The sequence below is a fragment of the Sorex araneus genome, chromosome X (genome assembly GCF_027595985.1).
Source record: "Sorex araneus isolate mSorAra2 chromosome X, mSorAra2.pri, whole genome shotgun sequence".
NCBI classification, from domain to species: Eukaryota; Metazoa; Chordata; class Mammalia; order Eulipotyphla; family Soricidae; genus Sorex; species Sorex araneus.
In genome coordinates, this window is record NC_073313.1 from 16,602,163 (window position 1) to 16,616,507 (window position 14,345).

Consider the following 14,345-nt stretch of genomic DNA (forward strand, 5'->3'; position numbering starts at 1 on the left):
CTCCTGTGACTACCCACGCCACCACTTCCCGTGGGCCTCACTCGCCTGGGTTCCCGCAGTTGGGGGCTGCGCCACAACGCCCTTCGCCACCCAAGGCCGCAACTGAGCACGCGAGACTCCTGTGAACGCAATCCGGTCGCCATGTATCGTGGCCTGCGAGGAATGGCCGCCAGAGTCCAGATCAGCCTCACCCTCCGGCTGACCGTGCACGGCCCAGGCAGCTTGAGAAACATGGGCCAGGAGAGGGAGTTTGCGAGGCGCCTCCAGGTGGAGAGCGGAGCGCAGGTCAGTATGTCCGGTGACAACTGGCCCGAGCGCAGCCTCACGCTGAGAGGCAGCAGTGACGTGATCTTCAGGGCCCTGATCATGATCATCGATACGATCCATGAGGATATCTGTAGCACACTGCCCCTCGCCGATGGCCCGCAGCCCTTCGTCACCCTGCGGCTGAGAGTGCCAACCTCGCAGTGCATCACACTGCTCGAAGAGGATGGCTCCAGAGTCAGGGACATCTGCGCTCGCACCGGGACCCAGGTGCACGTGTCCGGCAACTTGCCTCCTGGCGACAGCGAGCTGTCCATGACCGGCTGGCCACACTGCGTGAGCGAGTGCATGAAGCTGATCTGCCAGAACCTGCTGGAGACGCTCGTCGGGATCCTGCAGGATCGAGGCCCAGTCCTTGCCTACCAACCCGCACTGGGCCCGGCTCTCGCTGCAGATGGCCACTCTGAGGCTGCTGAAGGCTCTACCTACACCAGGGGCCGCCTCTACTCCAGGGGCTACCCCTGCTCCAGGGGCGACCCCCACACTGGGGGAGACCCCTATGCCAGGGGCAACCCCTACACCGGGGGCAACTCCTACTCAAGGGGTGACACCTATTCCAGGGGAAACCCCTATACCAGCGATGTCCCCTATGCCAGGGGCATCCCCTATGTCGGGGGTAACCCCTACACCAGAGGCATCCATTATGCCGGGGGCATTCCTTATACCAGGGGCAATCCTTACCCCTATGCTGGGAGCCACCCCCAGGCCGCGGGCTACCCGCACTTCCTGCCCTACCTGCATGGGCAGCCACAACCACAGCCGGGTTCCAGCCGCGGGCTGTCCGCCATGTTTCCGTTCTACTGGCGTGCGGTGCAGCAGCCGGCCGGATCCTACAGCATGGGTGTCAGCGAACCACCGGAGATCATTCACGAGATCATAATTCCCAACGATTTTATTGGCTGCGTCATCGGCCTCCAGGGAGCCAACGTCAGCGAGATCCGCCGCAAATCCGGTGCCCGGGTCAAGATCTTCCCGCTGATGGAAGGCAGTTCTCTGAGGCTGGTTAGGATCACCGGTACACCGGCTAGTATCATCGTGGCCCACATTATGGTGATCTCCAGCCTGAGCCACCAGAGGCTCTAGGGGCGCTATGCTCCCAACCACTTTCAGCAAGTTCCCTCCGTCCAGTTACGTTAAGTTTACCAGTTTTGCTCGTTTTCAGGTTTTAAATAATGTGTTTCCACACAACTTTGTCATCCATTAATAGTTTATCACACTGTTCATGATTAATGCTACAATCTGTAGTTTGATAAGTTCTATCCTGTTTTTAGTTTGGGGTTCCTTGACATGTGGGTTTTGTTTGTTGGTCAAAAGTGTAAGAGTGGAATGTTCAATTTCTTTATTTCTGTCAAAAGGATGCTTTGAGGAGAAAAGAGACTCCAGTAGTCTTATAAGTTTTGGTGACAGGAGCTGGGGTACACATCACAATGAGGGGAGCCTTATAGGTAACTGAGCCTGAGTCCCAACCTTAGAGTCTTATGTCAATGGGGTGGATGGGCCCAGTTCTTCTGTGCAGCCAAGTTTGAGAAATAGCGACAGACCAATTTCACCACTGAGTGGCACCCAAATCAGCCAACTGAATCCTCTGAAAGTGAGTTCCTGTGTTCCATCTTGAGTTCCAGACTCAGCAGGTTTTGGGGAAATCTGACAAGTTGTTCATGGTAGTCCATCTTAGACTTGGAGTCTCCTCCCACCTTGTTTCTAAATAAAGTTTTATTGGAACATATTTGTTTATGTAAGGCCTATAGCAAACTTGAGTTCTTGAAACACAGACCATTTGTACTAAAAGATTTCCATTTCTTTTACAGAACATGTTTGCCAACCCTTCCAGACCTACAAAAAGCAAAGGGTTTTCATCAAGGAAACTAAATTATCTATCTCAACATTTTTTACTTTAAAGAGGGATGGGTTATAGGAAATGTTTGTAGCTATAGAAAGCCGAATGGGAGGGGAGACAGGAAATGGGGTGGTGGGTGTTTGAAAATTTGTCAAGCAATAATAGATCCACTTTGAAAGTGCAATGTTGTCAATTTCAGCTGGGTCCTATAATATCAATTTATTTATTTATTTATTTATTTATTTATTTTTGCTTTTTGGGTCACACCTGGTGATGCACAGGGGTTACTCCTGGTTCTACACTCAGGAATTACTCCTGGCGGTGCCCAGGGGACCATATGGGATGCTGGGATTCGAACCCGGGTCGGCCGCGTGCAAGGCAAATGCCCTACCCGCTGTGCTATCGCTCCAGCCCCTATCAATTTATTTTTAAGTTGAAAAATGGGTTGGAGAAACCAGAGAGAAAGTACCGTGAACAGGGCACTTGCCCAGATTTGATCCTCGGCACCCTGTTTTGTTCCCCAAGCCCTGACAGGAGTAAACCCTGAGTGCAGCTGGGTGTCGCCCAAAACACAAACAAAGGTTGGTTAAAAAAGGAAACAATTTTAAATTTATTTTCATATTTTAAAATAGCACTTATATGGGCCAGAGTAACAGTACAGAGGATAGGACACTTGCCTTGAATGCAACTGAACTGGGTTCCACCCCGGGCATCCCACGAGGTCCCCCAAACCCCACCAGGAAGAAGTCCTGAGCACCACTGGATGTGACTCAAAAATAAACAAAAAGAAAACTCCCCAAAATAGCACATTAAAATGTCACTGTGTATCAAGGAAAAAACATTGATTTTTTTCCTTAAAGTTACACACAACAGGGGCCCAGGATACCTGTGAGAGAATACCTGCTTTGCAGTCAGGAGGCCCAAGTTCTGTCCCCAGCACTGCCCCCACATGCAAGGCCGACTACAGCAGCATGCCAGGGTAGGGTGCTATCTCCGGTTTAACTGTATCTGGGTGTGCCCATATCACAGTCACAGGAATGGCCATGACTTACCGCAACAAAAGAGAGGAAAGGAGAAATGAAAAAGTTTAACAGAATTTCTGACCAAGCAATTCCATTCCCGGATATATCCCTGCTCAAATTAATAACAAATTATTTTCACACTCATTCACACCAGCAGTCAAAGGGTGTAAGTAATGCAAATGTTTATCCACAGATGAACAGATAAGCAAACTATGGTAGATCCCTAGAGAAGAATATTATTCATCCATTGAAAGGAAGACTTACTCCTACGACAAGGATGAAACGGTGAAACAGGTCACATGTCACTGAGTCCACTAATCTGAAATACCCTGATCATGAAAACACACTGTAATAGATGAGTGGTTCTTGAGGCAAAGGGGCAGAAGGGAGGAACTGGAGTCAAGCTAATGCTAAAGGGAATGGATATTTGTTTTATAGAAATACTTTGGAAGTAGATTAAGCTGGCATAACTGATACCACTGAATTGTTTTATTTCTAAAAATTGAGTTAGGGGAGGGACTAGCCAAGTGTTGCTTTGGGTTCCCTGGGGTTCCCACTCTGGTGATTCTTGGCCATGTGGGTCAGTGGCTGCCCTGCCGGGACTCCCCAGGCTCCCTGGCAGTTACTAGTAGCACAGGGATTTCCAGGCCACACCCTGCACTGCTCAGGACCCTTGGCTGCACCTGGGGCCATGTGACACCAGCAAGCAAAGCAGGGCGGGTTGCATCCAAGGCATATGCTCTAACCACTTTTCTCTCTCTTTCTGGCTCCTAAAATTATCCACTTTGTTTTGGTTTGGGGCCACGCCCCCTGGTCTCAGGGCTTACTCCTGGCTCTGTTCCCAGGGGTCAACTCCTGGCAAGTGCTCAGGGAACCATACATAGTGCCAGCAATTGAACCTGGGTCAGCCACATGTAATGCATGCGCCCTGACCGCTGAACACTCTCTCCTCTCTCTCTCTCTCTCTCTCTCTCTCTCTCTCTCTCTCTCTCTCTCTTTCTGACCCCTGTATACCTTAAAGTAACACATTCTTTCTTCTATTAATTCAAGCAAAATATATAACTGATCTAATTACTGAGTCTTTTATGAGCCCTTAAAATCTGGCCCTGGGGGGCTAGAGTGATAGCACAGTGGGTAGAGTGTTTGCCTTGCATGCGGACAACCCGGGTTCGAATCCCAGCATCCCACATGGTCACCTGAGCACCACCAGGAGTAATTCCTGAGTATAGAGTCAGGAGTAACCCCTATGCATTGCTGAGTGTGACTCAAAAAGAAAAAAAAGGAAAAAATCTGGCCCTGAGGTGAGGGCCTTACTTGCCACCTCTCTCAAACCTGCTGAATTTTGTTTTAGGGTTATTTATTTATTTATTTATTTATTTATTTATTTATATGGGTGGCGGGGTTCTGGCTTTGGGGCCACACCCAGCAGTGCTCAGGACTCACTCCTGGCTCTACACTCAGGGATCACTCCTACTGGGTTCAGGGGACCATATGGAGTGCTAGGGTTTGAAACTGGGTCAGCTGCACGCAAAGCAAACAGCCCGCTGTACTACTGCTCTGGCCTCTTAATTTTGTTTTTAACTGGAAGGAAACTGAGTTAGAAACTGAAGTCCTTTTGGGCTAAACACAAATGATGATCCAGGTGCTTGAGTCCCAGGTAACAGAGACCCATTAACTCCAAACTTGCCATCCCAGGAAAGGCTTAGTGAGCACGTATATCAGGCCAGCCTGCCTTGCAAGGGTGAGTCCAAGAGTGGGGCGGTGCTTCCCCCTCCCAGCCCCAGTGAGCTACACATCTCCAGGGCACCATAACCAAGTGTGTAAGAACATCACTGAGCTATGCAATCCCCAGTGAGCCCTGCAACCAAAATGTGGGACTTCCATCATGGGAACAACCATGACAACAGCAAAGAGGTAGAGGAAGCAGAGGGCAGAGGTTTGGTTTCTTTGGGTCACTGTCATCACATGTGCTCTGCCTTCATCTAGCACACCTAGTGGCCAGCTGGGCACCACGATAGGGCAGACAAAACAGCACACACTCTTCCCAGTAAAGGTTTGGGCAATGTTTAATTGGTTACAGAAATGTGGGGAAAATAAAGGCCACCTTCTAGAGGGAAAAGGGGCAAGAAGGCCTTTGGTTCTGCTTTATGGAAGATAGGCATCACACTCCCTCCCAGATCTTAACATCCCGTTCGGGGTGGAGGACAAAATTATTCTTAAGAAGTGTAGTGATTTCTTCAGAGAGGTCCTTTAACTGGGTCTCCCTTACTTCCGAGCCTAGAAAGAAAAAAAAAGACATTAAAAATAGTAATTTAGATAATATTAGCAACATCAGAAAGTACCACAAGTCTTGAAAATACCCCCCAGTGATCGCTACCCCATTTGGGCTCATTCCTGAAAGTCTCCATGCTTGGGATGAGCCTAAACCAAGGCCGGCCAGTTTCTAAGCTAGGGAGAGGCTCTTACACGGGAGCCAGTAACTCTGCAAAGGATCCCAAAGCGACTGGCTGCCAAAGAGGTTCAGTCAAAGACTCTGGGTCTGCTAGAACCTACAGGAGTAAGTTCTTCCAAGCAACACTGCTTCTAAGCCTGAATTTCAGAAAACTGCTCCGGCCACTTTCCTCTCTAATGAAGCCTAACCGGGACCAGGGACACCATGGTGGGCCCAGGAACCAAGCTAACCTCGGCAAAGACTCTTTCATTCTATAGAGCACCAAGGAAATCTGCTTTTCCACAAGCTACCTAGCGTAGAGGTCAATCAAGTAGCTTTGTAAATAAAGCTTTATTGGGACACAGCCACACCCACTGATAAGTCCGTGACTGCTTTCCCTCTGAAAGGGCAGCATAAGTCAATAAGGAACTTCAGGGTCCACAGAGGCAAAAATATTTATAAGCTGCTGACAAAGTTTTGCTCATGCCTGACTTAAACAATTACCCTACTCTAAGCACTGCAACCCGGTTTATATTCATAGGTGCATGTATACGTTGAATCTTGGCCTCAGTATGTTTTATTTCTCTAAAAAGGCAGGTAGGAGCATGTGTGTGTGTGTGTGTATGACAGAGAGAGAAAGACAACGATAGAGACAGAGAGAGAATGCGCGTGTGCGCTTACATGAGTGTATGTGTGCATGCATGCAGCAGAGGGAAGGAAGAAGCCGGAGAGAAAGAAAAGGCCCCCTTTACACCAACATTACAGCTTGTCTGTAAAATAAACAAGAACCAAAAGACCCTTCTTACCCTCAGAGGCCCTGGTATCCAAGCTTTGTGTGTTTCAGCATATTTCCAACTCAGAGAACCTTGGCTCTGAAAAGCTGTCATCACTGGCATCGCTGTACCTGTCACTAGATAAAAAGAAAGCCAATTCAGCGAGGTGAACAGCAGCATGCACGCTTATCCTACTTACAATCCCAGCACTTTCCCATAACTCCCAACTCACAGGAAATACCAAGGAATAGTCTTATCATTTTCTAGGTATCAAAGAACGATGTTAATCCAACCCACACAATAGCATCCTTCTTTGGTCAGAGGATCTGATTGTTTGCTTTCATCTTAAATTGGAAGTAGCATATTCAGAGACTTTAAAATGTTGGGGATTGGAGTGGTAGTACAGTGGGTAGGGCATGTGCCTTGTGCATGGCTGACCCAGGTTCAAGCCCCAGCACCTCATATGGTACCCTGTGTCTGCCAGGAGTGATCCCTGGGCACAGAGCCAGGAGTAAGCCCTGAGCAAAAACAAAACAAAAATTAAAAAATCATTTCAATTTAGATGGACATTTTTAACCTGAAGATCATTGAGATATTGAGCTAATAGACCAATTTCTTTTCAATTGTCAATCTTGTCAATCTCCTCTCACCATCCTACAGCCTAAATCTCAGCCGATCTCATGTCGAATAGCACAGAGATCTAGCCCTACCCACCTCAATTTGTTCTCAAGTCCAACAACAGAGCATCTAACAGTACCTGGTAGTCGAGGGTTTGATTTTGTTCACCCTTCCCACAGCAGGGCTTTCCTTTGGCAACAGGAAAGAACATAGAGCGGTGGCTTGCAACAGACCAGGACTGGTCCCGACGGACACTGAAAACCACTGGCTTAGCGCTCAGCACGGGTCTACAGACCTGAGTTTCTTAGTCAAAGGCTAGGTTTTCTATCCAGTGGTAGGTTGCGTTTGGCCTGTGTTGGAGAACCGTGGCAGGTGCCTGGATAACACCATTATAGAGGAGCTGGTCATCCCCAGTCAGCAAACCCACAAGGATGCTGAACTTGTCAATCACCTGACTAAAACCTTCATGCTACCTCAAAGCCCAGAAAAGTGAAGAGCCAGCAGTGAACCTAAAATCCATACCTGCACTCTTCTCTAAGCATGTCTTGAAATCTTACCTATTCCGGATCCCACTGCCTTGATTGGCAAGCATGACAGTTTTCCATTCCAGGGTCCGAAGAGATAACACAGGGGTTTAGTTTCTGGCCTTGTGTGTGGCAGACCCTGGTTCCATTGTCAGCACCAAATATGGTTCCCTAAACTCCACAACTGGAGGGGTCTACCGACCTCTGGAGCAAGCATCTCGGGCCTGATCCATTCCTAGCCTAGGTCCCCCATTTGCAGACTTGTAGAGATAAGCTGAAATTCTCTAATAGGGGGAAATCAACTTTAATTTTTTCAACAAAGAACAGGGACCAATCAGAGAAAACAGTAGGTTGACAGATTAGAAGACAGTTTTGCTGCAAACATATGAAACATCAAGAAGTAAGTATACAAGATCATCAAAGACAGTCTGTTTTCTGGTTTATATTAGCATTTTCTTCCTCATCCTCCTGAGTTTTGAACAAAATCTTGGAGAGGGGGTGGGCCTAGCATACAGAGAGGGCTACAGAAAGATTAAGAATGAGGTGTGCAGCCACAAACCCCAGAACCCAATCTCCGCCACACTATGGCTGATCTTCGCAGGCTCAGGACAAGCCCCTCAGGCATGAGAATGAAGCCTCTGAACCCCAAGTATGTGGGTTTTGTGACTGAAACCTCCAGGCTCACATGGAATCGGGAATGAGCCTCTTCCCACCCATCTCTTTGTGCTTTCGGTGCCTGGCAGTCAAGCCTACGAACTGCCTCCGGCGCCATATAAGTTCATTAACGGCTGTGATCCAGAGACTCACAAATAAAGTTCAGAAGGGAGCAACAAACAGCAGAGATATTTCTGGACCCCAAAGTCACCATCCAGTTAAAAAATCCAGCTCTAGTACCCTATTTAAAATTATAGAATTCCTGGAGTGTGGCTGACATCTTATACTTTAGGCCAAGAATAGGGGCCGGAGCGATAGCACAGCGGGTAGGGCATATGCCTTGCACGCGGCCGACCCGGGTTCGATCCCCGGCATCCCATACGGTCCCCCAAGCACCGCCAGGAGTAATTCCTGAGTGCAAAGCCAGGAGTAACCCCTGAGCATCGCTGGGTGTGACCCAAAAAGCAAAAAAAAAAAAAAGAATACACCAAGAGTAGCACAACACATTGGATGGGGTATTAAGTAGAAGGTTAATATATATATATATATATATGTATATATATATACATATATATATATATATATATTAGCACACAAGGTTCAACCTGTGACAAAATCTCTTTTAGAGTGGCTTAATGGCTCCAAGGTAAGATACAACAATTTTCACACACTTTCCTCCAAGGAAACCTTTTTGGATCATTTTTATTGGGTTATTCATAACAAGCAATACAAAATAAATTATTTAGTATCTACCTTTGGGGCAGGCTTGGGTGGTAGTAGGAAAATTCAAAACAATGGTGGTGGAAAGATGTAATGGGGGTGGAATTGGTGCTGAAATATGAATGTAATAAATTATTGTGAAAAACTTTATAAAAATAAAATGAAGAAGAATGATTCGTGAAGGGTGGGGGTACAGCCCATGGAACAGCATAAGCTTCAGATGTGGGGAGCCCTCCGCTTCCTGCCAGGCACTGTCCAAGATTTAAAAAAATTTTGTAAGGAATAGAATTGGCAGAAAAGGCTCATTCAGTAACATCTAAATGTTTTTAAAATCAATCAAGCAGAAGATCCCTTCAAGAGTTTAATTCAGGAAAATCACCTCTGGTAGAAAAGGGTTGCCAATAAAGGAAATAGAAATAAACGAGGCACTTAATTTTTTTTCTTTTTGGGTCACACCCAGCGATGCTCAGGCATTACTCCTGGCTCTGCACTCAGTAATTACTCCTGGCAGTGTTGGGGAGACCATATGGGATGCCGGGGATCAAACCTGGGTCAGCCGCATGCAAGGCAAACACCCTCCCCGCTATACTATCACTCTGGCCCCACGAGGCAATTTTTTAAAAAACGAAAACAAAACCAAACCCCAACTCTGTTTCAGGGCCAGAAAGTGCATCTGTAAAGCATTGCCCTGCATTTGGTCAGCCCGGATTTGATCCTGGCACCCCAAGTGTTCCCCTGAGTGATCCTGAATTACAGAGCCTGGAGGAAGGCCACATTACTTGACAAATACATGAATACACAGTGCCAGCTGTGGGCCTCTTCAAAAAAATAAATTAAAAAAAAAACGATGGGAGGCATCACCCTCCCCAACCTCAATCTTTACTGCAAAGCAGTAACAATTAAAACAGCATGGTACTGGAACAAAGGCAGAGCCGTAGACCAATGGAACAGGGTGGAATATCCCTACACACAACCCCAAATATATGATCATCTAATCTTTGATAAGGGAGCAAGAGATGTGAAGTGGAGCAAAGAAAGCCTCTTTAACAAATGGTGCTGGCACAACTGGACAACCACATGCAAAAAAATGGGTTTAGACCTTGACCTGACACCATGCACAAAAGTCAGATCAAAATGGATTAAAGACCTCAACATTAGACCACAAACCATAAGGTACATTGAAGACAAGGTCGGCAAAACCCTCCACGATATTGAAGATAAACGTATCTTCAAAGGTGACACGGAACTAAGCAATCTATTAAAAACAGAGATCAACAAATGGGACTACATTAAACTAAAAAGCTTCTGCACCGCAAGAGATACAGTGACCAGAATACAAAGACTATCCACAGAATGGGAAAGGATATTTACACAATACCCATCAGATAAGGGATTGATATCAATGGTATATAAAGCACTGGTTGAACTCTACAAGAAGAAAACATCCAACCCCATCAAAAAATGGGGCGAAACTGAACACCTTTATTGCAAACCACAACAGCTAATTAGAGAGAGAGAACAGAAGGGAATGCCTTGCCACAGTGGCAGGGTGGGGTGGGGGGGAGATGGGATTGGGGAGGGTGGGAGGGACGCTGGGTTTACGGGTGGTGGAGAATGGGCACTGGTGAAGGGATGGGTTCCCGAACTTTGTATGAGGGAAGTATAAGCACAAAAGTGTATAAATCTGTAACTGTACCCTCACAGTGATTCTCTAATTAAAAATAAATAAAATTAAAAAAAAAAAGAAAAAAAAATGGGGCGAAGAAATGAACAGAAACTTTACCAAGGAAGAAATACGAATGGCCAAAAGGCACATGAAAAAGTGCTCTGCATCACTAATCATCAGAGAGATGCAGATCAAAACAACCATGAGATACCACCTCACACCACAGAGATTAGCACACATCCAAAAGAACAAAAGCAACCGCTGTTGGAGAGGATGTGGGGAGAAAGGGACCCTTCTTCACTGCTGGTGGGAATGCCGACTGGTTCAGCCCTTCTGGAAAACAATTTGGACGATTCTCAAAAAATTAGATATTGAATTCCCATTTGACCCAGCAATACCACTGCTGGGAATATACCCCAGAGAGGCAAAAAAGTACAATCGAAACAACATCTGCACATGTATTTTCATCGCAGCACTGTTTACAATAGCCAGAATCTGGAAAAAACCCGAATGCCCCAAAACGGATGACTGGTTGAGGAAACTTTGGTACATCTATACAATGGAATACTATGCAGCTGTTAGAAAAAAGGAAGTCAAGAATTTTGTAGTTAAGTGGATGGGCATGAAAAGTTTCATGCTGAGTGAAATGAGTCAGAAAGAGAGAGACAGACATAGAAAGACTGCACTCATCTATGGTATATAGAATATCAGAGTGGGAGACTAATACCCAAGAACTGTAGAAATAAGTACCAGGAGGTTGACCCCATGGCTTCGAGGCTGGCCTCACGTTCCGGGGAAAGGGCAACTCAGAGAAGCGATCACCAACTACATTGTAGTCGAAGGCCATGTGGGGGAAGGGAGTTGCGGGCTGAATGAGGGCTAGAGACTGAGCACAGCGGCCACTCAACACCTTTATTGCAAACCACAACAGCTAATTAGAGAGAGAGAACAGAAGGGAATGCCCTGCCACAGTGGCAGGGAGGGTTTGGGGGGGGAGATGGGATTGGGGAGGGTGGGAGGGACGCTGGGTTTACGGGTGGTGGAGAATGGGCACTGGTGAAGGAATGGGTTCCCGAACTTTGTATGAGGGAAGTATAAGCACAAAAGTGTATAAATCTGTAACTGTACCCTCACGGTGATTCTCTAATTAAAAATAAATAAATTATTTAAAAAAATTTAAAAAAAAAAACGTTTAATGTCCCTTCCTGGAAATATCTCGTGACCCGCACAACCTCAATAGGGCAGCTGCCCTCAGGCCTGGCCCCTGCCAATACAGTGAGAAGACCCCAGGGGCAGCACTTGCTGGCTTTCTCCCCTTCCCCCCCTCCAGGTAAGAGCAGAGGGACCCTCACCTTTCTCCGTCCTGCACTGTCTACACATCTTAGGATCCACATCCCTTTGGGCAAGTCACTTACCCTCTCTTGGGAGAGTCCAGAAAGAAAATGGCAAGCGCCCCCAACCGCCTCCCCGACATGCACAAGGGCCAGAAGAGCATGTGCAAGCATGTTCAGGAAAGAATAGAAAATATTGCTATTTGGTGGGAAGGCAGAGAACCCCATGAAGTCAGCCGTGGAAGCTGCCACAGGGAGGGTGTGGGGGTTGCGGTGGGGGTGGGGGGCTCCTAACACACCTGTGGGCTGCGGCTCTCGCTTCTGATGGGAGGGCGGCTCCGAGTTTTTCCAACATACCAGGACTAAGTGTGCTTCACCTTGACTTCACCCTCTCTGAGGGGCAAAGTTTGGCTTCGCTCGTTTTCTTGCCAAGGTGTCAGGGCCGGAGGTGGGAAAATAAACCATGACATTCAAGAGTAGAGCTATCAAGCACAGCGCTGTGGCTAACTGCGGCTCCTGGAGGCCGTGTGCCAGTGGTAATAACTGCCAGGCATGAAATGTGGATTACCCTCTCATGCCAAACCACAGGGGACCTGAACCGTCAATAAAATGGTGGCAGGGGTGGGGGCGTTTACTCGGCTGCATATGACTTCGGGGTTCATTTCTGTCTCAGACTTCAGGAAGTCATAAATACTTATTTGGGTGTATTTTTGCTTGATTCAAGACATTCCAGCACTATTGAAACGCAAACGCATTATTCTCTATACACACTCACACGTTTCTCGGTGTGTGGGTTTCTGGATCTTAGGGTGCTGTGTGTTCGATGATTGGAAATGCCACCGGATACAGGTCTGTTCAAGTGTGTCTTATTACACTGCAGGAGGAGAACATTCCACACCGGCAGGGTCGCATAGGGTATACCCAGAAGCCAGGGTACCTACTCAAGTTTAAAGCAATTAAAACAAAATGTGAAATTCCATCCTTGAGTTGCACATCAGGAGCACCCTGCCAGTGCTCAGCCGTGCGTGTGAGCTGCCAGACTGGCAAGTGTGGAAAGTTCTACTGGATGGCAGTGGCTTATAAAATGAACCACAGGGGCTGAAGTACAAGTACAGCGCTGGCCTTGCACGTGGCTACCTGGGGTTCACTCCCTGGCATCCCGTATGATCCCCCAGGCACCACCAGGAGTGATTCCTGAGTGCAGATGCAGGAGTCACCCCTGGACATCACCGGGTGTGGATCCCCCCAAACCATAACAACAGGAGCCCAGCAATGGCTCAGTGGCAAAAATGCACCTGCTTGTGAGGCACGAGGCCTGAGCCGGAGGGTGACCCCTGGAAGACTCTAGAGCCAAGAGTGTGTGGCCCCTGGTTGTGGCAAGCAGCAGCAGCAACAAAAGGGAAGGGAAGGAGATGGACAGAGTCTGCCTGGACCTTGGTGAGATCGATGGCTCCCTTCCAGCGATGGGCGCGCAGACTGGGAGGGAGAACTCCGTGGGCCAGGGGCTTGCTTGGTGTGCGGGCGACCGGGGTTCCATCCTCAGCACCATATCCGGCCCCCAGAGGCCTGGCAGAGGAACAGCTGACCACAGAGCCAGATGTGAATCCTGAGCAGAGCTGAGTGTGGCCCAACCACCAGAAGAAGAAAAAGTGCACAAAGAGAGGGGTCAGCGGAATGAGTCCCATCCCCTGACAGCCCGTGCTCCCTGGACCACCTCTAGGAGTGACTCCTGAGCACAGAGTCAGAAGAAGCCCCAGCACTCCTATGCATAAAAAGCATCTGTGTTTTGTTTCATTTTATTTATTCAAAAAAATTTTTTTTGCTTTTTGGGTCACGCCTGGCAATGCACAAGGGTTACTCCTGGGTTTGCACTCAGGAATTACCCCTGGTGGTGCTGGAGGAACGTATGGGATACTGGGAATCGAACTTAGGTAGACCATGTGCAAGGCAAACGCACTATGGCTCCAGCTCTGCATGTGTGCTTTAAAGGCTTATGTACACTCATTTAAAAAAAATCACAGCATCTCTCTCCTGCATGCATATGCTGCCCCCTAGAAAAGCATACCACTCTTGTTGGAAAGTTCTTTTACTATACAAGTTCTATGAGATGACATTAAAACAGGCAGAGGACTTGCTGTCCCCTGAACACTGGCTTGCCCTGTCAGACTGTGAGGGTTTGCGTGGGGGTATACTTGGCCTAGCCACCTGTTGGCCAAGGACTGCTTATTCTCCATCGGTGCCCAAGGTGGGCGAACATGGATGCCAAGGGCTGAGGAAGATGAACACGGATGCCCAGGCACAGGAAGCCTTCTGCGCCTCAACCTCTTTATGCAGCCCAAGGCAGCTCCTCCACCACTCCTTCTCCATTAACAGGAAAAGTGATTGGAATGGAAAGCAATTCATAACGGCATAGTTAGGATTCCCAGCATGCAGGCGCTCCTGCAA

At 47.8% G+C, this 14,345-nt stretch overlaps 2 protein-coding genes across 7 annotated transcripts in view; one reads left to right on the plus strand and one right to left on the minus strand.

Moving 5' to 3' along the window:
* Window positions 1-141: 141 nt before the first annotated feature.
* On the plus strand, window positions 142-1,407 carry LOC129399643 (poly(rC)-binding protein 1-like). The gene has a single exon (XM_055120123.1). The coding sequence runs from the start codon at window positions 142-144 to the stop codon at window positions 1,405-1,407; it is 1,266 nt and encodes a 421-aa protein (XP_054976098.1).
* Window positions 1,408-5,231: 3,824 nt separating this feature from the next.
* The window catches only part of CTPS2 (CTP synthase 2), a 125,865-nt gene continuing 116,751 nt past the window's right edge, over window positions 5,232-14,345 (minus strand). For all 6 annotated transcript variants that reach the window (XM_055121475.1, XM_055121474.1, XM_055121472.1 and 3 more), the window contains 2 exons: window positions 6,421-6,524; window positions 5,232-5,460 (listed from right to left, as the gene is read on the minus strand). In XM_055121475.1, coding sequence (XP_054977450.1) covers window positions 5,449-5,460; window positions 6,421-6,524 — 116 coding nt within the window. In that variant the 3' untranslated portion in view covers window positions 5,232-5,448. The remainder of the gene's footprint in view (window positions 5,461-6,420; window positions 6,525-14,345) is intronic.